Raw genomic sequence first — 23,707 nt, forward strand, 5'->3', positions numbered from 1 at the left:
TGACTACATAAAATGTATCATCGTACATCGGCATATTGATAACATCCGTTATTGTATCAATAGAAAAACCACCACATGCACATTGAAATATCTTATATTCATTATGTGGCACATTTGGGCCCTTCCACCATCCAATATGCTGCAGCAATATCCTTGGGGACTTTAATTGTGAATCACGTGGACGTGACCGAGAGTGTGGGGGTTTGTTGGATGAGAAATTGTCATTTGTATTGACCAACAGAGCCGAGCAGTGCATGAGGAGAGCTGCGGCACGTTTCAGAGGAGTGAAGAAGACAGCAGCGGCGGCAGCAGCAGCAGTGGACCCCCGAAGCAAACTGGCCTGCGAACATGGCAGAAGGTACTTTCTGGGAAGTTATGTTTAAAAGAGTGGCTTAAAGGTGCTTTCTGGAGAGGCAGGGTCTCGTTGCATTGTTGGAGGGATGGTTCTTCAGCAGAAAATTCTCCCCGGTGACCCCCCCACCCCTCATTGTTTAGAGGGAGTAGGATGCCAGCCCCCTTTTGTTTACCTCCCTCTCCCGCTTTCCCTCTCGCTGCGCAGCTTCTGCTTTCCACTGCATTTTGCATGGAAGTGGCAAACTGTGAGGATTACCCAGTTTGAGGGCTAAAAAAAAAAAAGAGAGAGCGAGAGAGAGAGAGAGAGAGAGAGGATACTGTATCCTGGGTGCTAATTCTGACTCAAGGGAGAACTGAAGAGATGGGCTCCGTTTCTAACCAGGAATTTCCAGGTTGAGTAACTTGGAAAAACGTACATTTTTCTGGAAGTTGATTAAGTTGTTTTGCGGCGGACTTGTCGGTCCAATTGTAATGGTACATTTTAAGGCATTGTTCTCACACGTGACGTGCCAACCGCGCGTCTTTCAACGCGTTCAACGCTCTTAACTATTTCCGACTTGCTGCAGCCAAGCATGCGTTTCATTTTGCTCTTTTACTGAATGAGAAAAGTTTTTTTTAATGAAAGTGAATTTTTATCGCAATATTGTCCACGGTCGTTTTATTGATTCGCATTGTGAAGAGGCTTCTTGTGGGGATTAAAGTGCATGCTTTATCTCTGCAGGAGTGTGTAAGACCGAGGAAGATGAGGGACCGAGTACCGAGGAAGACTCGCAGTCCTTCCACGGCGTCGGCGTGTGCAAATGGTTCAATGTCCGCATGGGCTTCGGGTTCCTGTCTATGACCACAAGAGAGGGAGTGCCACTGGACGATCCGGTCGACGTGTTCGTCCATCAGGTAAGTTCTGCTCAGAAGGAGAAAACAGAAAAGAGAGACGGGGGCGAGAGAAAACGCGCAAACTGCAGCTTCGCAGACGCAGCATCAGTGTTCCCCCTCAATGTAACCATTCATCCCTATAGACATCCCCTCGTGTTCACATTAATCCTTTTTTTTTTTAATCAAACAGGCTGAACAGCAGGAGTGAAATGAGTCCAATTGCCTCTAATTCTGGGTGATTCAGTGTTTTATCAACGCCGCTCCATGCGTAAAAGCTGATCATGATACTAATCATGAGCGTAGAAGCCGTATAAAGAAAAGTTTACGGGTTATTTCATAGTGTAAACTAGGAGATTTTGGGTGATTTCGATTGCTGCACTTTGGTGGGTGTTGCTCCTGCCGGGGGGGGGGGGGGGACACGTGTTGCAGGCAGGGGAGAGAGCATGCAGGGCCTCCCTCGTGGTTTGCCGGACACTGATATAATGTGATGGAGAAATGAAAGTGCGCTTACTGTTGTCCACTGAAGCTTACGCACTTTTAACAGGCTTACATTAATGCTCCTGAGCTGCATGAAAACTGGTCGTTTAAAGGAGGTGGAAGCATATAATTGAGACTCCTCTGGAGATTAGAACAGTCGATATTTATTTATTTATTTATATTTTTAGGTTTTCTCTAAAGAAAGTAATGTATTAACTTTTTTAGTATATAAATTGTGGCAAGGTATGTATCCTGGTGGTTGCAAACATTTCATCTAGGCTTACTGCATTTTGCACAAATGTTTAAACAATTATCTCTTGAAATAGTTTTCACCATATTCTTTTACTAACATGACAGAACAGTTTCTTTGCGCATTCTTAAAAAAAAAAAATTGTTATGAGGGGATTTTTTTATGGTGTAAAGAAAAACCCAACTTCTTCCTGATCCAAGTTTAACCACTCCTCCATTAACCTTTTAAGAGGGTTGGTGATAATGAAGCTGGAGGTTTTGAGGTGGGGGTGCATTTCCCTTCCCTCCTGAATGAACACCTCCATTTCTGTCTGATAAGATAAAGGTTTTACATGTGAATGAGAGCCAGCCCCAGTAGCTCCTCACTCACCTCTGAGTTCCTGTCATAAAGTGATTAAAAGCTCTTTGCTGTCTCCTCAACCCATCTGTGGGTGGTATGCTGACAGGCCAGCACTTTAAAGTGAGTTTAACTCCTTTTTTAAAGGCATATTTTCCCGCACACACGATGCCCTCTCAAGCCCTCCAGCTGTGAACGCTTCTGCAGGCCAACGTCTAATTTCTGTATATAAAAGATTTAAGTTAATTTGTCTTAAACAGCTCTATCTCCCCATGTTTGCCTGTGTTGTGCAGTCGACTATACTTGCTTCTCACTTCCTGTAATCTTATGATGATGCATATGGAGCGTTTCAACAGTTTTGAATGAGATATTGTTTGAATACACACAGGAAGCCGACATGTGTTCACTCATAATGCAACCCTAAGCGTCAGTTCATCCAAGGATAGAAACTTCACTTACTATCAAGTTTAAAAAAAATAAAATAAAAAAATGGGTTCGCCCTCGCAGCATCACTATATATTGAACCTTGAGTGCTTCTGAAGTTCCATTTGTGAATTGTGAACCTGAAAGAAACCTCAAACTGAAAGAGAAAGCATTGTCATTATTCCTGCTTTGCTCAAGTAACAGCCTCACACTGTGATTGTTCGCACTATTCAGAACAAGTGCGTAACCAATGACTTAGTTCCCTCTCTTGTCAACAGAAAATGGGGACACGCGTGCGTCGGTGATGAATGTACGGGAGTTATGGCAACGAAAAAAGGCCTCACTCCTAAAATTAGTGGCCGCGTGTCAGGGAAAATTAACTCCCAGGGTCCGCTGGCCTTTGTGCAGGTGGACAAAAGAGCCATGCATCCGAATGAAGCACCCCTCAGCCGTGACCGAGCCCCTCTTTGTCTCAGCAGCAGTCCCGCTATTGTCCCCTCTCTGCTCTGATGTCTTTCTCTGCCTCACTTAGCTTCCAGACACGTTGTGCTTATAGTTTACAGTAGACCCCACGAATAATACCACCTCAACGTTGGGGTATCTTCCAGCGAAAAGGGCCGCCACTTTGATCCGGTACCTGAGAGCCAGAATAACCTGATGCAGCCATGTGGTTGGTGAAGGTCTGTTACGGGGGTGGGGGAGGTCACACATGGAAAAGGAAGTGGGTTAACGGTCACCCAGGGCTCAGAGGCCTGATGGGACAGGGGGTCCAGGATGTCCATATTGCCACTCACATGTCATGGCTCACCAAGTTTCCTCAGAGTTTGCAGCAGATGCTCAGCTGCGACGCAGTGCTTGGCAAGGTTAAAAGCAACTGTCCTTTTGATTGATTTGGGGTTTTTTGTATGTGTGTTTTCTGGAAGCGTTTGTAGTTTGCATCTCACTGCTGGCTTGGTTTGTAACAAAGGTGTTTAAATTTTTGGTTTCGTGTTACGTTGCAGCTTACTGACAATTCTCTAAACCACAATGTGGAGGATTAGTGAATCTTAGTTTGACTTTTTGTGGTCTGCGCAAAGCATACAGACTTCTGGCTAAGAGATGGATGGATTTACCTTACTTTGATCCAAAGAAAACATTTTTTTTTAAATAAAAACAAGCCTGACATATTAATGGGTTCTTCCCTTCCGTGTCAACAATCAGTTGTGTTCGTGACAATTTAATCACACAATCCCACCAATTTCAGAAGGGGAGTTCCCATGTTTATTTTAGCCAAACTTAAGTGGTTATCCTCGAAATCACACCTTTTAGATTCGTTCACCTTCCTTTTTTTTTCTTTTTTCTTTTTACGGGGATTTGAATGTGTATCCAACAACACGCCAATTTGAAGAAGCAATTGAAAGGTCACTTCAGGTGAATGTACTTTTAATGAATATTAAACAAAGAACAAGGCCAAAATCTATTTATAAAACAACTTCAAACCTTCAGAATCATGTTGGCTTATTCGATAAAAACGGGTGATATTCGTTTTGTCTCGGTGACCACATTCAAAAAAAAGAAATAAAAAGAAATTGGGGGCTTTACTCTTCGAGGGAGATATTAATCATTCGTACTTTCACTCAACTTTTATCTTTCATGTTTTTCTGCCAAAGAACTATCTGAAGAATGTCACCCTGACCCCCAACCCCACAGAGACGCCTCGCTGCCTTCTCACCCCACCCCCACCCTGAGCACCAAACCCTGCATCCTGCAGTTTAGGGTTAGCAATGGTGGTCAGTGTGTTAGTGGAGCTTTGTGATGTGGGTGGTATTGGGAGGGGGGGCGGGGGGGCAGTGTGGAATGCCGTTCCTCCGGAGTGGGGGGGGGAGGGATGGGTTGAAGGTTATCCTCATCAGGTTTACGCACTCTCAAACGCAGCAGGAAGACAATGGCGCGTGAAGGCAGCGCTGCTTTGTAATGCAGGGCGTGCACACTATCAGGTGGAGGTGAAACAGCAAGCGACGCAGTGCTTTGTTGTTTATCAGGTGAAACACAATACCTGATGAGTTACTATCAGATTGACGCTATCAGACAGTGAGGAATGGGCCGGGTTGTCTGTGATGGTCAAAGTCTCCACAGCCTTGTCTGCATTTGATTTAATCAAACGCACATGGCACAGCACTATTGGAACCGTTCCATTATCACCCGTCATGCTTTCGTTCCCTCCTTGCTGTGTTTTATCCCATCATGCACAAATTAATTGCCTAAACCCTCCAAACGACACAAAACTAGTTCCCGAAAACACCGAATTTGTCGCTGAGAGATCTTGTTCTTTTCCAGAGCAAGTTGCACATGGAGGGCTTCCGCAGCCTGAAGGAGGGCGAGGCCGTCGAGTTTACCTTCAAGAAGTCATCCAAGGGCCTGGAGTCGCAACGAGTTACCGGACCAGACGGCATCCACTGTGTTGGCAGTGAGCGGAGACCCAAAGGCAAGAAGGTCCAGAAGCGTCGCTCAAAGGGAGACAGGTGAGCGGGAATGACCTGGTGATGTCAGAGAAAAGAGTATTTTAATATAGGACCTCCTGCCCGGATGTGTTCAAAATACTCAGTCAAAAACAAGAAGAGCACCTCCATTATACATTTATCTCTTTATACACGCATCGTGCTTACGTCCCGTCACCATAGCTCTAAGGTTTTCTGTGATATCTAAAACATTGAGAAACTAATAGAAAGATCCTCATTATAGTGACTTCCTCAGTAAGACCGTTCAAGCACAAGATTCAACCATGTGTCAAATATTCTTCACAGTACGATGATGTCGAAAAAACACAGTCGTGTTGAAGACGTTATCTTGACGACGTCCAGTAAATCTTGTAATAAAAGGGTTAAACTCTTCCGTGCACATAAAGTAGTTTCACAGGAAACAAATCTAACCTAAAGACTCTTTTCTCTCAATACTGTGAAACAAATATCAGTCCAAACGCACCTCTTTTATCATCCACTGCCACCGCCTGTACCATCTTCTAACTAATTCCTGAAACATTTGAGCTTTCAGCCTGAGCACTGTTAGAATAATCAGTTTTTCTTCTCAATATCTGTCAGTTTTCTTCATTTATATAATTGTCTTAATTTGTAAAACACTGTGATCTTTCTGTGTAGATTTTTAAACCAGTAACTTAATCAGAGGTCCACATGATATACAATGGTGTTGTAGTTTCTCCTCATTTCGCTTCCTCTCTCTCCACCCCAACCCCCCACATCTCGCCCTATAGCAAGGGTCACATCAGCGGGCTTGACGTGTGACCTGGATCAATAACTGTTTAAATCTGCTGGTCCCTGGTGAATTCACACCAAACCTCTCTCTATCTCCTCCTAAACCTTTCTAAAATCAAACTTAGAAAAAAACAAACAAAAAAAACACCCAAAAGGGAGATTGGACATAATGTCTGCGGTTAAAAATGTGGACAGTTTTTTGTGATTTGAAATAACTTTTTGTTGCAAACATTCATATCCTGACAATCTAACATATCAATGTGCTTATTTGATATGAATTTGTGCACATTTTTTTAATATGTGCTGTTATCACGGATTTAGGCCTAAAAAGAAAGGGGAAGTAAACAATCCTCACAAAGATTCAAATGTTTAGTGCAAGGGCGATAATGTCCCTCCAGCCAGTGGAAAAAAAAAGAGGGCTGAGGGCGCCCTTGATTTTTGGGTCAGTCTTTGAATATCAATATGATGCAGGGTTAGAGGTGTATCAACTTCACCCCCCCTGTCAGTTGTGATTACAGCCAGAGAGTAGTCAGTGTGAGAACAGAGATCATTACTGCCTCAAAGAGTCCTGGGAGGCCCGCTTTAGCTCAATACCGCTCCCAAGACCACGCGGATCCATGGATAAGTTAATGCTCCCTTTTAGCATGTTTCATTAAGCACTGCTGTGCTGTGCTTCACAGATTTATTCATGAATAACAAATGGTATTAATATGAAATCAATCTGTGTTGTTTGGATTAGAGTGAGGACTACATTCTCACTTCCAGTACCACTGCTTATAAGTCCACATACCACAGATCACCTTAGTCAAAGTGTGGTTATATGAATATATAGAAGAATGACTGAGCAAGGGGGGGAAAAAACTCCTGTCTATTTAATTGATAACAGATGCAAAAGCTCAGGCAAGGGGGGTGAAAGGTCGCTGTTGCCGTGGCAACAGTGTATGAGTAAAAGCAAGAGAGCTGGGGGTTGGGATGGGATCACAGGGGGTTGGGGGGGGTCAGGGTTCAGAGGTCATTGCTGCAGCTTTTTTAGACAAAGGGACCACTTCCCCTTCCCCTCGAATCGCCTCCTGGTGGAGGCTGGTGTAGGGCGCCTCTGTGATGTGACGGTATAGACCTTGACACCACCCCAAACCCCGCCGCTACAAAGCCACACTGACCCCTCGGCAGCCGTTCTGTCCAACCCTCATCTGCCGCTCACAAAGGTGGCAGAGGGTCCGCAGAGGCACAGAGTGACCGCTCCACGCCCACCACCCATCTGTCTTCTGCCCTTGCGCGCGTGGCCATTCTATAGATTGTGTTTAAAACGGTGGCCGGTGGCACCCCTGATGCCCCCTTCTGACCCCTCTGTGTTTGTTTCGAAAGTTCAATGCTGATGAAATGGATGTATTACTTTGACACAATAGAGCCCGGTCGGAAACTTTTGTCAGTTGACAAATCTGACACGGAGGCCAGGCACAAGATAACTGGAATCTTTACCAGGTTCATCATATATGTGGCTTTCCTAAATCTCCAGAAAACAGAAATGTTAAGATTTCACACAAGGTGATGGTCCACTGTTGTAAGTGAGGCTTCACACATGTTTCAGTGCAGTGAGCCTCCATAGAGTTGTATGGTGTGACCTGGAATGCCCTCCCAAGATTTATGAACCAGTGCAAGTCATTCAAGGTGAACCTATGCCACCTAGTGGTCAAGCAAAGCATTTGAAGTTAAAAAGTGCTCTAGTTGGGATATGTCTGTTCTTCAAGCTCACAACTTAAAAAAAAATTTGAAATACACCCTGAACGGTGAACATCTAAAGTTTTATATTGCTCACTCTCCGCTTAACAAAAAACATGTTTCCCTCCCATCAAATACAGTAGGCGACATACCTCTGGTCAAATCGTCCTCCTGTGTTTATTGCAAATTGCCTGACCGACATTGTGCTGCACTTATAGCGATAGTCTTTTCAATGTATTATTGACAGGTGCATGCTTCCTACTCTGTTTTGATATTTGACTTTGAGTAATGTAAATAAATCATTCACTCATTCTCTCAATTGTAAGAAAAGCTATACAATAGAAGCAAACATGGAAAGTATAAAGTGAAAACATTCTGTTAAACTAACTAGTAAAATGTTACAAAGGTGACTATTCCAGTACAACACAAGTTGAAATTTTTTTTTTTGATGCTGGTGTGCAAACATTACGCATATAAAAAGCTTTTCATTAAGGTGGAGTAGAACTTAATATATGTACCAACAACCTTTTTTTCTTTCTTTTTTTTTTAAATCTTAAGTCCCTTTGTAGCAGAGAGATCACATCCTGGTCCAATTTTATATTATTTTTCTATCCACAGAGAAGCGTGTTTTTGTCTACATTACCTTGTCGTGGTTTGGCTGTACCTGTAACAGGGCTGTGTAATATAAATCAAACATGAATATGCGATCATTGTTGAGTGATCCCGTTTTGACTTGGCAATAAATAAGGACTTGGATGTTGGAATCTTTATGCTTTGGGAATTCTGCTTTCAAATAACCGGATCAATTAGGCTGTAGTTCCTTTTTATTTTGGAGCGCTTTGACATGTGAGGTGTCATGAAGCCTCACCTGTTGTGTCGATCACAAATGTTTGGGGAGCATATTTTTATCACCAGTGTTGTGCAAGTTCCACTACGTTCATGCTTTGATTAAGTATTAATGGAGTGTTTCTGGGACACATTAGGTCAGTAGGCTGCACTGTGTGAGTCGGTCTAATGACTGATACTCATGAAGTATATCTGTAGTTCTTTTTACTAATCTAGAAGATATATCATCTGGATGTTAGCAGATCATAAGAGACTGCTGAGATGAATAGCAAACATGTAGACAAAAAATTCTTTATAACAGGTTATGAAAGCAGCAAATTCCATGTATAACAAAAGCAACAAGCCCAATGATCACATTATTTGGTTTGTAATACTAATCTGTCATCAGTGGCATTACATATTGTGACATTTACAATTTGTTATTGCCAACGCTGATATCGGAGGATCAGAATAACAAGTTAAATGGAGGCAGATCAACACCGACAACTGTTGACAATTCACCCTGCATGGAAACGGTCTGCTTAAAGTGATGATGGCAACTTTTCTCTCAACCTTTATTTATTCTCAGTAGTAAAACAGCTTGACATATTACACACTGTCTAGGGCGGGTGAACAAGGTGCTACATTTTGCAGCGACAGAGGTTTAGTTAGTGAATATCCAACATGGATTTCTGAACTGTGGGAGGAAACCAGAGTACGACTCTGCGATTTGAGTCGAGGGTCGTTACTGTATCACCCTGAGACCCATTTTCAAAACATGAATGGGTGTAAAAAAAAGAAAAAGACCAAGTGGTCTAATGAGAAATTCCATCAAATAGAACATAATTTCTTATTACTTTTTCCTTCCCGCAGGTGCTACAACTGTGGAGGCCTGGATCACCATGCCAAAGAGTGCAAGCTCCCGCCGCAGCCCAAGAAGTGCCACTTCTGCCAGAGCATTGACCACATGGTCGCCAGCTGCCCAATCAAAGCACAACAGTCCTCGCCGGGTTCTCAGGGAAAACCGTCCTCCCTGAAAGGAGACGAGGAGGAGCACAGCCACACGGCACCACCTCCCGAGACCTCCGACTAGGCAAAGGATCGCCGGTGGAGCACAGAGGCCAATCAAAGTGCTTTGTGGAGAAGAGGGACCCGCGTCCTCCTTCCCGGCTGTTGAAGCAGCTTTTGGAACTACCTCAGGTTAAAAAGAAATCTCATGAAGAATGTTGCTGAAGGTTTTTTTTTTTTGGTTGTCATTTGGTGTAACACTCAGGAATACTGCTGTATTATTGCACTCAGGACACTTGATGAATATATGAATCACTGCTGTTGTTTGAGGGAGATTGTAGTAAGCGATGCCATGTAACAGATGGCCTTTGTGAGTTTCTTGCAGATTTCTAATAAGCGATACCACTCTCCTGTGGGCATTATACCTCTTCTTTTCTCAGTGTGTTTAGTTTAGAGCTACACTTTTGCTGCCTTACCATTTAGTCTCTTTCTTGACCGTAACACCTCAGTATCCGACAAGGCAGAGGTGTAACAGTTGGTACCTCTGTAATGAATGTTAGTTTCCCTATCGCATGGGGCTGGGAGGGTTTGTGAAAAAAAAAAAAAAAAATGGGACGGGTTTAAGGATATAGCTATAGGCAATGGATTAGCATCTGTACGCTAATATTGCAGTTGACCATCCAGTTTTCCTGGGGCCGAATGAATGTCAGACCAGAGAGGCTTTCCACCTTTTTGGTCAGAGTAACCTTTCTCTTTTTTTTTTCAGGTTTTCCCAGTGTTATGCTGGCTGTTTTTAAAAGGCACATGATCTATCTCATTGGTGTGTTTGGTTTGGTTTGCTACTGAAACCGTCATGATATCCACTGATAGCCAGCCAGTTATTCTCATAATTGAGCTTTGGAGTAATCAGATTGGAATTAAATCAAATCCTTTTTGCACTATGGTTATTACACAGGTTTGCAGTTTACCTGCAAAACACATAGTTAAAGAGTAACTTAACCCCCTGAAAAACACGTTTTGGCTGTGCTCCGGCAGTGATGTACAAGAGAGTGTGTCAGCTGCTCCAGGTCAACACTTGACCTGGTGCGCTACGCAGGCTGGTCAAGCTTTAGCCATTTGAGGTGATATTACAGCAAACCACATGACGATTGCATAACTTTTTAAATATCATTGCATAACGAAAAGTAGGTCGTGTCACTATTCGATTTACACGGTATGGCCCCCCACTTAGAAAGACGGCAAAACTCTGCTTTTCAACACCAAGTTAAGTTACTCTTTCATTGTTTTTTTTGTTTTTTTATAATTGACCTCAAAATGTCTATTGTCCGTCAGCAGAAAACTCGTAATTTTTTCGGCTGCTGTTTGAAAGGACAACAACTTATTACTACAGTTTGGATTTGATAGAATTCCAACCAACGGGATACTCAAAACTACAACATCACTTCTAACATCTTACTTGACCTGGACTGAATTCCTTTGCGGTCCAGCTAGATCTCTACGTGATACTTGAATAAAATGAGGCAGAATCAGATGTGATATTACCAGTAGGGAGGCTGGTGTTTTTTTTTTTTTGTTTTTTTTTTTTGGTTTATATCCAATGTGATCCATTTCTAGGTAGTTATTTAAAACATGTCCTCCCTATGACCCTTAGTAGGGTGATAGCTCAGGAACATCAAGCCTGCACGGAGGAGCCTGTAGGACTAGCTAGCTTATCAGCATTTTACTCCCGTTTTACAGGAGAAGCTGACTGAGACTTTTACACCCAATTAATATATTGTAAAATTATTCTAAAGTCTTTTTTTTTTTTTTTTTTTTTTTAAAGAAAAAAAAAAATCATACTACTTATTTATTTTCATCCAAGAGTGCTACAGCTTCTCCCTCTGCTCCTGCTGAAGCCTCTCAGCAACGAATGTTCGAGTAGACGTCTAACTGCCAAATGTCATTTCAAAGCCACACATGACCTGAGGATACATTAGGGAAACGCATTAACATCAAGGTACTCATTACTTTGTACATATGTGCTTGATAAATCACTGCCATTGTCCTTAATTTAATTCAGTATGAATACAATGTAATCATAATATATTCCAACATGAACTTTAAGAATATGCAGTGAATACTGCACAGGTACATGGTAAAATGAGGACTGATGGGAAATATTAGGGTTTCTTTTTCTTTTCTTTTTTTAATTCTTATTTTTGCCTTGTATGATTTTTCTATTTTCTTCATGCTGTGAGGCTTTCAGAAGACAAGCCACACTGTTGAACCTATCTATGCCAAAACCAATGCAATGTTACTCTGCACTAATCACGTGTAAGATGCATTATTTTTTTACCTCTTCATTTTAATCACTTTTGAATATATGTTTCATACGTTAGATCATTGATGTTTGTTTTTTTTGTTTTTTTTCTCATTTCATTCTTTCACAAACCACCTAAAGTTGGTCGCTGGTTGGGAGGGAAATAAATGCCGTGACTCTTAGGCTCATCTCAGGAAAAACAAATTCAGTCTGAAAACTCAGGGAACGCTTCAGATTGAAGGAAGAAGTCTTAAGAGTGTTTATTCAGGACGAAAGCAGGGATTTAAAGCTCGCGTGTGTCGAAGTAAAACAGGCTTGAGAATATTTTGGTGCTCCGGTTTGTGTTTCTACTTCTAGAACAAAGATTTCGGTGTGATAGAAGCAATGAGTGCGAATGCGAGCCAGTTAATGCTGAGATTCTTTTGAGCTTTTTGAAGAAGAAAAAAAATTTCAGCATTTCTCCATGCACCCAATGCGATGATGTTCTTTATATTTTGTGATCTTTTACAATACCCTCCATGATATATGATGAAGAAAATGTTCCACTATTAATGTATTTGTTTTCCTCTATAATCGTTTGTAGATGGGGATATAGTAGAATACCGTAAAGGGATTGGGGCTAGTAGTGTATAATCCGGGGTTGTCTCATCTCAACACGTCGATACCTGATGTTTCAGACTATCAATGCTTATGACAAAAAGAATGTGTCGTAGATGACTTAACACTCAAATGTTACTTTCAATACTCTGCTGATGGGCAAAGTTTAACTATCACAGAGTCGACCCGTTTTAATCATTCTACTCCACAAGTCTGTTGTGATTAGCTGACAGTTTTTTATACTCATTTTCATTTACTGATAGAAAAAGGCAGTGTCGGTATATACCCTGAACACGTTCTTTTCTCTCCACTGAAAAGCAACACACACCGATGACTTTTGTTCATCAGATTGTGTGTTACACTTATTTTTCTTGTGATTAAATACCTGAAACCACCTACTACCTCATCTGTAAAATCCTAACTGTCTTGCAGTGACTTGGACACCCTTCTCTCTCTTTTTTTTTTTTTTTAACATAGATGATGAATTATAGTATATAATATTTTCAATATTTAGCCGTTCCTACACTGTTGTTTTCAAAGCATCATTTGGAAACTTATGGAGTTCATGCCAGACATTCTGATTGTAACGAACCTCTCTGACCCTTCAATGGTGTATTATTGTGATTTTTATATTGTCGGGTACTAGATGGGTTAGATACTCCTTTAAAATGAAAGAAATTGTGATGCGTGTGCGCTCAGGACAACGTTCAAAGCTCATCAAAGCAGTCTGTGTTAGTTTTCTATCTCATTTGTGAACACCAGCCTTTTAATTGTTCTTTATTGTTATTTTATCTGTTGAATGACTTGAGCTACTTTCAATCTGCATTTGTTACCGATGAATGTATCGATGTTTATGACCATGAAGATACAATTATCTTAATCTCAGGGGATTTCAAAGGCTAGTTTGTTAACGATGAGCAGCATGTAGGTTTTTCAAAGTATTATTGTGATTATGTTTCTATATGTAAAGATCTTCTGTTTCTTAATAAATATGTTAATATTCATGCTTCTCTGTCTTGCCTGTTTACATTTGCAAAATAAGTTGTTTAATCTCTACTAAGCCTTTGGATGTATTTGATAAACATTTGTGACGAATGAGTTTTATGTAAAAAAAAATTTTTTTAAATCAGAGGAGCTAATAAATGTATTTGGAATTTAAGAGAAAGCCATATCAATATGGACGCCAGTCCATCACTTGGCAAATAGGGAGACGAACAACCACACATAATCACATTCACACTTTTGGGCAATTTAGGGTCACCAGTTAACCTCACTTGCATGTTTTTGGACTGTAGGAAGAAACCAGACTACCTCGAGGAAACACACACACACACACACACACACACACACACACACACACACACACACACACACACACACACACACACATAGGGAGGAACTTACAAACTCCATACAGAAAGGCCCAGTCAGTATTTGAGGTGAGAGAACGAAACACTGCTCCAATGAACGGCCTGCACTAAACCTCATTACAGTATATAATTAGGGTCTGAGCACTGAAAGTGCCGAAGGACCCTATTTAAATTGTGAAGATTATTATTATCAACCTATACTTTTTTCATTATGGGAAAATGTGCTTTTAAGGGCCTAAACGTACATAACTTTTTGTGAAACTTTGCACAGTCATCAGGCCCCTCGGAATCTGTGATAATTAGTTTGTTTTGTATAAGATATGTTGTTGTGGATTTAGACACACATATTACTTATAAGTGTTTTTTTTTTTTTCTTTTTTTTTTGTCAAAATCTTGGGGTGGGGGAAGGATGGGGTGGGGTAGGGTAGGGTGGAGGTGGTCTTTTGCCCATCCCTTGCAGCCATTCACCCATGCAATGGTGGACGTAGCTGGATCTCATCCTCCCTTAATTAGGGTCCAAGCACTGACTGTGAATGTGACCCTATTGAAGCCGTTATTGAAACCATTATAGTTTCAACAAATCCAGTACCAAATCTTGTGTTTTAATTGATTAATGTCTTACTTGTTGTATTTAATTGTGATACCTTCTTGAAAATCAAAAGGAAAAAAATAGTAATTCGTGCTTTAGTGAAAGACAGACCCCTAAACCAGATTTTTCCTGCTTGCACTGCTCACTTTAACCGCTAGAGGCGCGCCCACTGGAAACTCCATGGAAACCCGAAGGCGTCTCAGTGCAGTACCGCCTTCATCCTCCGGGGGCACTGTTCTCTGTTTATATTTTCAATGACACAACCTCACGCGTAAAATCCAACATGGCGGCACTTGGGTAAACTCGCTGCCTCGTATCACGAACGTTATCAACGTGGGCGTCTTTTTTTATAGTTTAAATTGTCCCTCTGAGACGCGATGTGGTCGCCGCTTAACACTGTTTGCTTAAGAAGCCAGAAAGTGTGCAGAAGAAGCTTCTCCGCCGCGCTTCTGAAGCGTTCGAGCCGCAGAGACGCAAACGTTTCCTCCTTCAGTCATTCTGCTGGACGCTCTCAGACATGCAGGGCGCTGGTGTACAAAAACCACGGAGACCCGCTCAGAGCCATCCAGTAAGAACATCTGTCTAAATACGAGCCTCTAACACACACAACCCTCTGTCCCCGTCATCAAGTGACATCTGCATGGCGAAATAAATGATTCCTTTGAGAAGGGGACAATTTACACGCCACACAACAGATGTTTCCTTCTCGCCCGGCTGCATGTTCCTGCTATTTGATGCTAAACCGCAGACAAGATAAGGTTGAGAGTCTGTGTGTGAAGTCTTGCTTCGTAGTGAGACTGTGGTCGACAGGCATTTCGTAAAAAATAGTTCGCTCAGTCCATCTAACACAGATGTGTGCACGCTTTGTGACTGAGAGAGACAGTATTTTTTTTTTTTTAATTCCTCACTCATCAAATGACTTTCATATGGAACCACAAGAGATCTGGGTGTTGGTGAAGTGGTTTACACTGTCAGCATCCTGTGAGAAATCCTCAGGTTTGAATCCAGGCTTGACGTGTTTGTTTTGCTGTTGTTTTTCTCGGCACTCTGGGTTTCCTCCTTGGTGGTTGTTACTAAAGTGTGACCAAATGAAGATGACACAGCTTTAAAAGTTGAAAGGTTTCCTGCAGGTTGGACAGAATGGCATGAGTCATAGTTTAGTTTTTTCTTTTTTAAAGTGTGAGATTTGTCTGTTGAAACGGTTCCATTTTTAGATATTCTCTGAAGTGCCAAGAGTATTCAGAGAAAATAGAAATAGCAGCGATTAATCAGTAATTTTTGGAAAAGATACAAAGAAGCACTGCAGCTTTGTTTGATTTGAAGATCAAAACCAAAAATGTGTTTTTTTTACTTGTCCTGCCTCTCTCGTTTAGCTTGTTAGCCTTAATACACTATGATTACTACAGTACATACATTACAGAAACAGAATATAAACCTGTATATTATAATGCATGTATGATCACAACTCTTTGTCGTCATATGAATTTGTTTTAGAAATTTCAGACTTACCACAAAGCATTCAATGTACGCTTTTAGACTGGGACTAAACTGTTGTACCTGGACTGGGGAAACATTCAAATAGAAGTAAAAGGCCCCCTCAAGCCTGGATTCAAACTGGATATATATTGCCTTTGAGGTGAGAGTACTAATCACTACAGCACAGCATGTGTCACAAATATGTTCCTGATAATTTTTTATATGCCAGAACTCTCTAAAACTGACAAATCCAAACTAATGTTTGTCAATTCAACTAAATAATTTATTGAGTTATTTGTCATGCTTGAAGCTATTGTGATTTTGCAGGCTGGAAAATGTTGATCTGCCCCCTATGGGTGCAAACGATGTCCTGGTCAAAGTGCTGGCAGCCCCAATCAACCCATCTGACATAAACATGATTCAAGGTATGTGTCTCTTTGTTATTTCCCCAGTTGGTTCTTGCACAGTGTAACCCAATTTGATTGAATCGTTACACACATTTAGGCCCAGCATAACCAACCTGTGGTATTTATTTGTGTACTTTTTAGTCAGGGGATGCTCATAAGTATATGGATGAAGTGTGTGTCTCTTTCAGGAACTTATGCCATCCTGCCTGACCTCCCAGCTGTCGGTGGCAATGAGGGTGTGGCTCAGGTCTTAGAGGTGGGCAGTCAGGTGAAGTCGCTCAAAACAGGAGACTGGGTCATTCCCAAAGATGCAGGTTTAGGTAAATTCCATCTCGATGAACATTACAAATGAGTCCACAGATCACAGCATGCACACTTGATTCCGTGCCTTTGTCCGTGCAGGGACGTGGAGAACAGAAGCTGTGCTTCCTGAGAAAGACGTCATCTCACTGCCGAACAGCATCCCTCTGCTGTCTGCTGCCACACTGGGGGTGAATCCCTGTACGGCCTTCAGGATGCTCTGTGACTTTGAAGATCTCAAGCCAGGTAACCATTCCCATGTACTTAGTCTATATAATGTTTATATTCTTTCATCTTAAAAGGCTTTGATTACGTAAAGGTAGGTATATAAATAGAAAAAAAGTATTTATTGCACTACTTAATTCGTCTTCAAAGCCATGTTGTAATCTTGGCCTTCACACGCAAGTTTCTCCCTGCTGCTTTCAGGTGATTCGCTGATTCAGAATGCAGCCAACAGTGGCGTCGGGCAGGCGGTCATTCAAATCGCTGCTGCAAGAGGAATAAAGACCATCAACGTTGTCCGAGACAGGTGCCCCTGATGTGTTTGTCTCACATGTAAACACAATCTTTATGATTAAACTTCTTCTCTTTTCTTGGAAATATATAAAGTCTTTGCAGAAGATTTAAGAGCTTTTCAGTTAGTTTTTTTCAAGACACCTCAATTTCACATCTATTCAAAATTATATTTAAGTTCAATAAAGGAAGTTTGAAAATAAAGATAAGGTCAGTGCATGGCGCGTGAGCAACTTGCATATACTAGACAAGATGGGGGTAAAACAGTATAATGGAGCTTTTGTTCGAGTTATCAGCCTGTATCTGAACGTCTGAAGTGCAACACTGTGTGGCTTCATGTGCGTGTGTGTGTGTGTGCGTGCGTGCGTGCGTGGGTGCGTGCGTGCGTGCGTGCATGTGCCCATGGTCTAATTTAAGCTGTGTGCTTTTTTTCTGTTTTTTTCTTCTCTTTTAAAAGGCCAGATTTAACAGAGCTCAGCGAAAGGCTGAAGGCCATCGGAGCCAGTCATGTGATCAAAGAGGAGGCTCTTCGACGGCCTGATATTAAGGAACTGTTCAAGGTCTGTGGTTTAAACGCAGCTTTACCGATACCTTCCTGGAAACTAACCCAAGTTTTCTCACCCTGATGTTTCTTAGACCTGTCCAAAGCCTAAACTGGCATTAAATGGAGTCGGAGGCAAGAGCGCAACAGAACTGCTCCGACATCTCAAGTGAGAATGGCTAAAAAATCTCTTTTAATATAACATGACTTCTGATGATGATATGAAAAGAAAAGAAAACAAAATATACTGTACATCCTTATCATTCTTAATCATTTCAGGATTGGAGGATCTATGGTGACCTACGGGGGCATGGCCAGACAGCCAGTCACCGTTCCTGTGGTGAGATAACATACAATTATTTCACATATCTGAAAACGAAGCAGCTGGCTGTCGTGCAACAAAGCTCATGAGCTCATTTCTAGGAATATCGGATAGTTTTCATTCTCCGGTACAATTTGTGTTCTTGTCTCGCTCCAGAGCGCTCTTATTTTCAAGGACGTGAAGATTCGAGGATTTTGGGTCACACAGTGGAAGAGGGATCAGTCTCATGGTGAGTTGACATGGCAGTCCCTCATGTGTGCGATAAATCCTAAAGATATAAGACATTGCCAAGTGAGTACTTACCACTGTTAATCTGATGACAAAACTCTGTTTCTTAGATGGGAAGGAGTTCAGAGTTATGCTGGATGAACTGTGCTCGCTCATCCAGCAGGGGAAACTGACCGCCCCTGCCTGCACTGAGTTGGGCCTCCATGACTATCACAAAGCTCTGGATGCAGCCATGCAGCCCTTCACCTCGAGGAAGCAGATCCTGGTATTGTGAGGCGGTTTGTCTCGTGCAGTGGGCACTACACTGTCATACGCGCAGTCTCCATGCTGAAGTTCAACCTGACGACGTACATATGAATATCAGGCCAACAAATGACACTTCTCGTACTCAATAAATGTCTCCTCATCGGGCTCAGAGTCCAATTCCTGTCATCTTCTGCAACAACACTTATGAATGTTAGGTTTACTGGCAGCAATCAAAGCCTCATTAAATCTTTTTATACTGATGTGAGGTAACAACAGTTGTCGTAAAAATGGCCGAATACATAATTTTGGTCTGACACTTTAAGCAATAAATGTTTTGCTTGGTGGGGACATTAACACAAATATATGCAATTACAATAACCGATAAATGCATTTATTGAAATGGAAATACAGGAAGGTTAAAAAAACAATCATACAATTAGGATTGACGACAGAATTATATACGGGATACACACACAAATTAGATCAAGAGTGTTTTAAAATGAAAATCTGAAAATGTTAGGCAAAACTAGACTAGAATTTTTGTCCTTTTAGGATTCTGAGAGGTACAATAATACTGAGAAGTTCCATTACTGACTGGGAATGAAGTGTTTAACCAGTACCAATAAAACCAGGCTCTATGGCCACATGAAACAGTGTTGAAATTGATTGTTTCTTGTAAATGACATACAGGGCATTACTTGATATATCGATTCGGTTACACGCGTCACAATAGAAACGCACCAACACTTTGGTCCACTTTTAAATAGAACTATATTTTCTAAATTACAGTCAAGTGTCTTTCTCCTCCACAATGCCCCAAAACCTTCAAAGTCCTCCATTCCCTCTGGAAAGACATCGATCTCTTCAATTCCCCTCAGTTTCACTTTGTTGTGTTGAGAATGTTCAAAGTTTAAACATTTAATCTACGGACGGTGCTCATTATTGCCCGCGGGCCATCAGCAGACTCACAGCCACAGATATGACGGGCAGCAACCCACTGTAGATAGAGGTCGCTCCTTCTTTTGCAAGACAGCGTTCGTACCTCTCAAAGTCTACCTCTCTCGCTGCACACACATGGTCAACACGGCAGTTGCTGTCACAATCTGTCAGGTCATAGTTGACGGAATTGAAGTCGTAGTACTTCTGTAGGTAGCAGCGCTCGCCGGCGATACGCTCCAACGCCTGATGCATGGAAGCCGGAGAGGCGTCCGGCACCCTGAAGGTCTCTGTGAGGCGGTACTCTTTCTCCCAGCGTCCGGTGACTGAATTGGCGTGAATGAGGTCCAGGTAATAGGTCACCACATCCTGTGTGTGTGTTTGTGTTTGTGTTCAATCGATGTGGTTCAAAGGAAGAAACCAGAACAGTAAAATTATTAAAAGCATTTGTAGGTGCTGCACAATCACCTAATTAAAGCAAAGATTGTTGGCAATATACCCCGACATGATAAAACTGCTTATTATATTTCAATGGTAATCATATAAAGTAGAGATGGCTCACTTTGACCAAGAGAGTTTCGGTGTCATATTCAAAGACACGAATTCCAGGATTGTTGGCTCCATCTACCACCCCTGGGAGTGTTGTTTTCCAGGGTGTAACACCCGGGCTCAGGAACATCGCACTGATAGGTGAGCCTGTAGAAAAAGAGTGGGTACTAATTCATATTTGGAAAAAGCTGACGTTACCGTCAGGACACTGGAGGTCAGACTCCAGTGAATTCTGAATCCCATAATGTAACTTGATGCAAATCTTTCTCACAGTGAAGTGATGAATCAGCATGTTTTCCCCTGTCCATTGCTGGGGTTTCTCTGTGTATTTCAGTCCAAACACATTCCTTTTAAGGTTAATTTGTATATCTAGAATCAGCATGAATTAGTGTGTGATGATCTCTGTGTTTTCCCTGTGATAGACGTAAAACCTCTCCGGTGTGTACCATAGCTGGGATCGGCCACTCTAATCTACATTAGGCGGTACAGAAGGCAGATAGCATTAGTGTGACCTACCCTCCGTGTTATAGAACATGCGGAAGCTGTCCGTATGATGATGACCGAAAAACTGCCCACTGATAACAGAATGGTGCTTCTTAATCAAGTCCAAATAACGCTGGTTGAATTTAGGTGTGAACCATGGTTTGTTTCTTTTCTTCTCAAACAAACCCGGAGGGATATGTCCAATGATGTACACCTGAACAACCAAGATGGAAACACAATCATTTCATTAACTGATCCTCGGTAGCATTGTTTATTTTGAAGTCAGACTGTTATTTAGATTTTTCTTTTTTTCTTCCCTTTTTAAAAAGGACTCATCTGAGATGTGACCTTTTCACACTTGTATCTTTGAAAGATATGTTAATTATTAACTGTTCATATTCATTGATAAGGTAACAGAAGGAAGCAGCTGAAAACCAAGTAGTAAAATACAATTCAGGGACAGATATGTGTTCCTTTACCTTCTCTTTGTTGTTGGCCGCCTCCGTAAGAACTTGATCTGACCAGCTAAATTGGCCAGCAGGGTCTTCCATGTCTTGGGTGAGCTTGTTCTGGTCATAGTAGAGGTTAGTGTTGAGAACCAGCATTCTCACGCCTGTTCGGTTCAGAAGCTTCTCTGTGTAAAACGCACCTGTGGAAAACAAAAACGAAGAAAAACAATTTAATATGCTATAGTGTGCAACAAGGATTGGGTTTTAGGGTTTTAGACAAAATGTTGGTCGCCTTTTTTAAATGTTTCCTTGGACTTTGGCTCCAACCAATCGTGCCACATTTCTGCGATTTGGTCATAGATTTTGTTGGTGGCAGAGGGAAGTTGATTCTTCGGGTGGTAGTCGTGATTTCCCAGTGCAGAGTACACTTTAGTGTCTAAGGACGCAAGGCAACAATGATTCATAAATAGGAAACATGCAAGACTAAGACATTATTGAAGGTAGTGCTTTTTAGGTTTTCTTGTCCAACTGCACTGTGAAGATAATCGATTTCACACTTACTTGGAAAAACCTCTTTTATAAGTTGTGTCAGGTTTCCAATTATGTTAACCACAGCTTCTTCTCCCAGTTCTTCATTGGGTACATGTGGAGTGTCATCTCTAGAAAGTAAAACATGATTCTGTTCTAGGTATCACTGTCAGGTAGAGGAAATGTTGAATATTTCCTCTTCTCAGTTCCGGATGAGCGTTCCAGAAGAGTGAGAATACAAGTTAATCAGGGTTGACATGATAACTGCGTTATAGGTGCAGTCTAACATCTTTATCCCAGGCCTTCATGACGTCTGATAACATACTTATTCATGACTGTGAATGTGAATATATCTCCATATATGTTTGCAGTAAGCTTATCCTACACACCCTGTCCAAACGATGAAGTCCGGGTCCGGTAGAATACTCTTCATTGCGTAGACAGAAGAGTTGATGAGGAGCCATGGCGAGTCACAAACATAGTCTCCAAATTGACCAGCCCCGGTGGCCGGTCGTTTACCACTGGATGCGCACACCAGCTCGGGATTATCGGTTAGTTTGTATGTTGGATCCCAGTGCAGATCTGTGATGTGCCAAAAGCTTCCTGTGGGGAAAGCGATGCGTAATTACGCACACTGAAGTTTGAAGCGCCTGCATTGCGACTCTTTTCTCAGGAGACACCGTCACGTCATATGGTCAAAAAAAATATCTTCGCTTACCTGGAAGTGCAAGAGCTTCTTTGAAAAGCAGACAAAAAAAGATCAACGAAGCGGAGGACATGCTGAAATCTTTGAAGAAAGCAAACTCCTGGCACCGACAGACGTCAAGTCGACGTTTGAAAGGCAAGGGTAGGTTATAAAGCGCAGTGCAGATAAGATAGACCTTTTCACCAGACCTCTTCAGTTGTATAGTATGAACTCCAACAGGACAAACACTCGTAAAATAACACAATCTGAAATACAGAAGTCCTAACGCCAATGTTTACTTTCCAGCATTGCTACAAGAAGTAACCCTGTTACATATAGCCACACAAAAGTGTAAACTGTCCAACGAGATAATATATTTATAGACTTCAGTTGAGCAAGCTATAAAAGGCAACCGACACAGTCATCTGTGTTGCCTTCTCATGGAGCCACACTTATTTTTATTGCGGCTAAAGATAAAATGAATAGCGTTGCTTTTAAGAGCTGTTTTACATAATCATACATATTTCAATACAGACCATTTTTAGTCCTCAGAATCGCACTTATTATCACCTTTATGTGAATAGAATTATGAGCATTGTCAGTATTAGTTCAATGGAAGTCAGTTGCCCATGTCAAACGGGTATGGTTCACTAAATGTCAATGTTTGTTTGTTTGTTTGTTTGTTTGTTTGTTTGTTTGTTTGTTTGTTTGTTTGTAGGTGTGTTAGTCAGTAGAAAAATACTAATGCAATTGTTTTTAATCAGTAATGCATTCCAGCGAAGGTATTTTTATTCAGTATACATCTTTCAATATTCTTATTATAATAATGCATTAATATTATGCTATGATGATGATGATGATGATGATTATTACCAGTAATAAAAAAATACTAGTAATAATAATAGTGATTGCCACATTCATTTACCAACACCAGTCATTGAAACAATGTCCAGTCAGAAAATTCTATATCGATCTTCAACATCCCTTTCCTACAATATCCTGCCTTAAAAGAAAAGGTTTATTTTTCGTTCCTTGCAAACTTTCAAAGCCACAAATTTAGATTTTTTAACATTTTATACACTTTACAAAATTACAAAAAAAACTTTTCTCATCAACAAAACTTTTCTCAATGAATTCCTATCTTCACTTACCCCCTCTTAGATTCCACTACTTTGAAACTGGTGAGCAATAACGATGAAATCACTGCAACCCTTTCCCAAAATGCCCAGTTGATGCCATCCATGTTGTGTTTTGCTTTATTTTTTTATTTTGTCCCCCTTTTGTATTGCATTATGATTTTTCCTGTCTCTTCCTCCTTTTCATTTTAAGTCCAGCATAAATCTTTAATCTATTTTTTTTTTTTGTAAGGCACTATATCAGATTTTAACTAATTGTCTGTATATTCTTTTAAATAAGTAAATTAATAAATGCGTAAATAAATAAATACTCCAAAGCAGGGGTGCCAAACACATTTCAGTTCTGGAAACACATGCAGTCCAATATCATCTTTAATGGGACCAGAGCAGTAAAATAGTGCCATAACAACCCCTTTAATTTGAACTTTTGAATTTTTCGCTTGTTGTGGTGCTGTGTATACATTTTGAAAAAGTCTATATTTCACAAAACCATGCCAACAATGTCATCCTAAAATGACTACAGTTCAACATAAACACAAT

The 23,707-nt window shown here is 41.2% G+C and overlaps 3 protein-coding genes across 5 annotated transcripts; 2 read left to right on the top strand and 1 right to left on the bottom strand.

The window, feature by feature from the left end:
- Positions 1-715: 715 nt before the first annotated feature.
- lin28aa (lin-28 homolog Aa) lies at positions 716-9,598 on the top strand (the record flags this gene model as incomplete). Its single annotated transcript, XM_080470686.1, has 4 exons — positions 716-746; positions 1,076-1,248; positions 5,030-5,214; positions 9,379-9,598. The coding sequence occupies 4 exons, from the start codon at positions 716-718 to the stop codon at positions 9,596-9,598; spliced, it is 609 nt and encodes a 202-aa protein (XP_080326812.1).
- Positions 9,599-14,624: 5,026 nt separating this feature from the next.
- mecr (mitochondrial trans-2-enoyl-CoA reductase) lies at positions 14,625-19,057 on the top strand. 3 transcript variants are annotated; one of them, XM_080472559.1, is made up of 11 exons: positions 14,625-15,364; positions 15,905-16,004; positions 16,172-16,269; positions 16,440-16,571; positions 16,654-16,797; positions 16,978-17,080; positions 17,522-17,624; positions 17,701-17,774; positions 17,885-17,945; positions 18,084-18,156; positions 18,266-19,057. In XM_080472559.1, exons 3-11 carry the CDS (start codon positions 16,197-16,199, stop codon positions 18,427-18,429), a joined length of 927 nt encoding a protein of 308 aa, XP_080328685.1. In that variant the 5' UTR covers positions 14,625-15,364; positions 15,905-16,004; positions 16,172-16,196; the 3' UTR covers positions 18,430-19,057. The 3 variants fall into 3 exon arrangements, with proteins under 3 accessions (XP_080328685.1, XP_080328683.1, XP_080328684.1); XM_080472558.1 differs by having other exon boundaries at positions 14,628-14,936; XM_080472557.1 differs by lacking the exon at positions 15,905-16,004 and having other exon boundaries at positions 14,626-14,936.
- smpdl3b (sphingomyelin phosphodiesterase acid like 3B) lies at positions 18,768-22,473 on the bottom strand. Its single transcript, XM_080472556.1, has 8 exons — positions 22,065-22,473; positions 21,736-21,949; positions 21,380-21,477; positions 21,111-21,254; positions 20,849-21,018; positions 20,403-20,583; positions 19,900-20,033; positions 18,768-19,706 (listed from the first exon to the last, which is right to left on the bottom strand). Exons 1-8 carry the CDS (start codon positions 22,123-22,125, stop codon positions 19,341-19,343), a joined length of 1,368 nt encoding a protein of 455 aa, XP_080328682.1. The 5' UTR covers positions 22,126-22,473; the 3' UTR covers positions 18,768-19,340.
- Positions 22,474-23,707: the final 1,234 nt, after the last annotated feature.

The sequence above is a fragment of the Lipophrys pholis genome (assembly GCF_963383615.2).
Source record: "Lipophrys pholis genome assembly, chromosome: 9".
NCBI classification, from domain to species: domain Eukaryota; kingdom Metazoa; phylum Chordata; class Actinopteri; order Blenniiformes; family Blenniidae; genus Lipophrys; species Lipophrys pholis.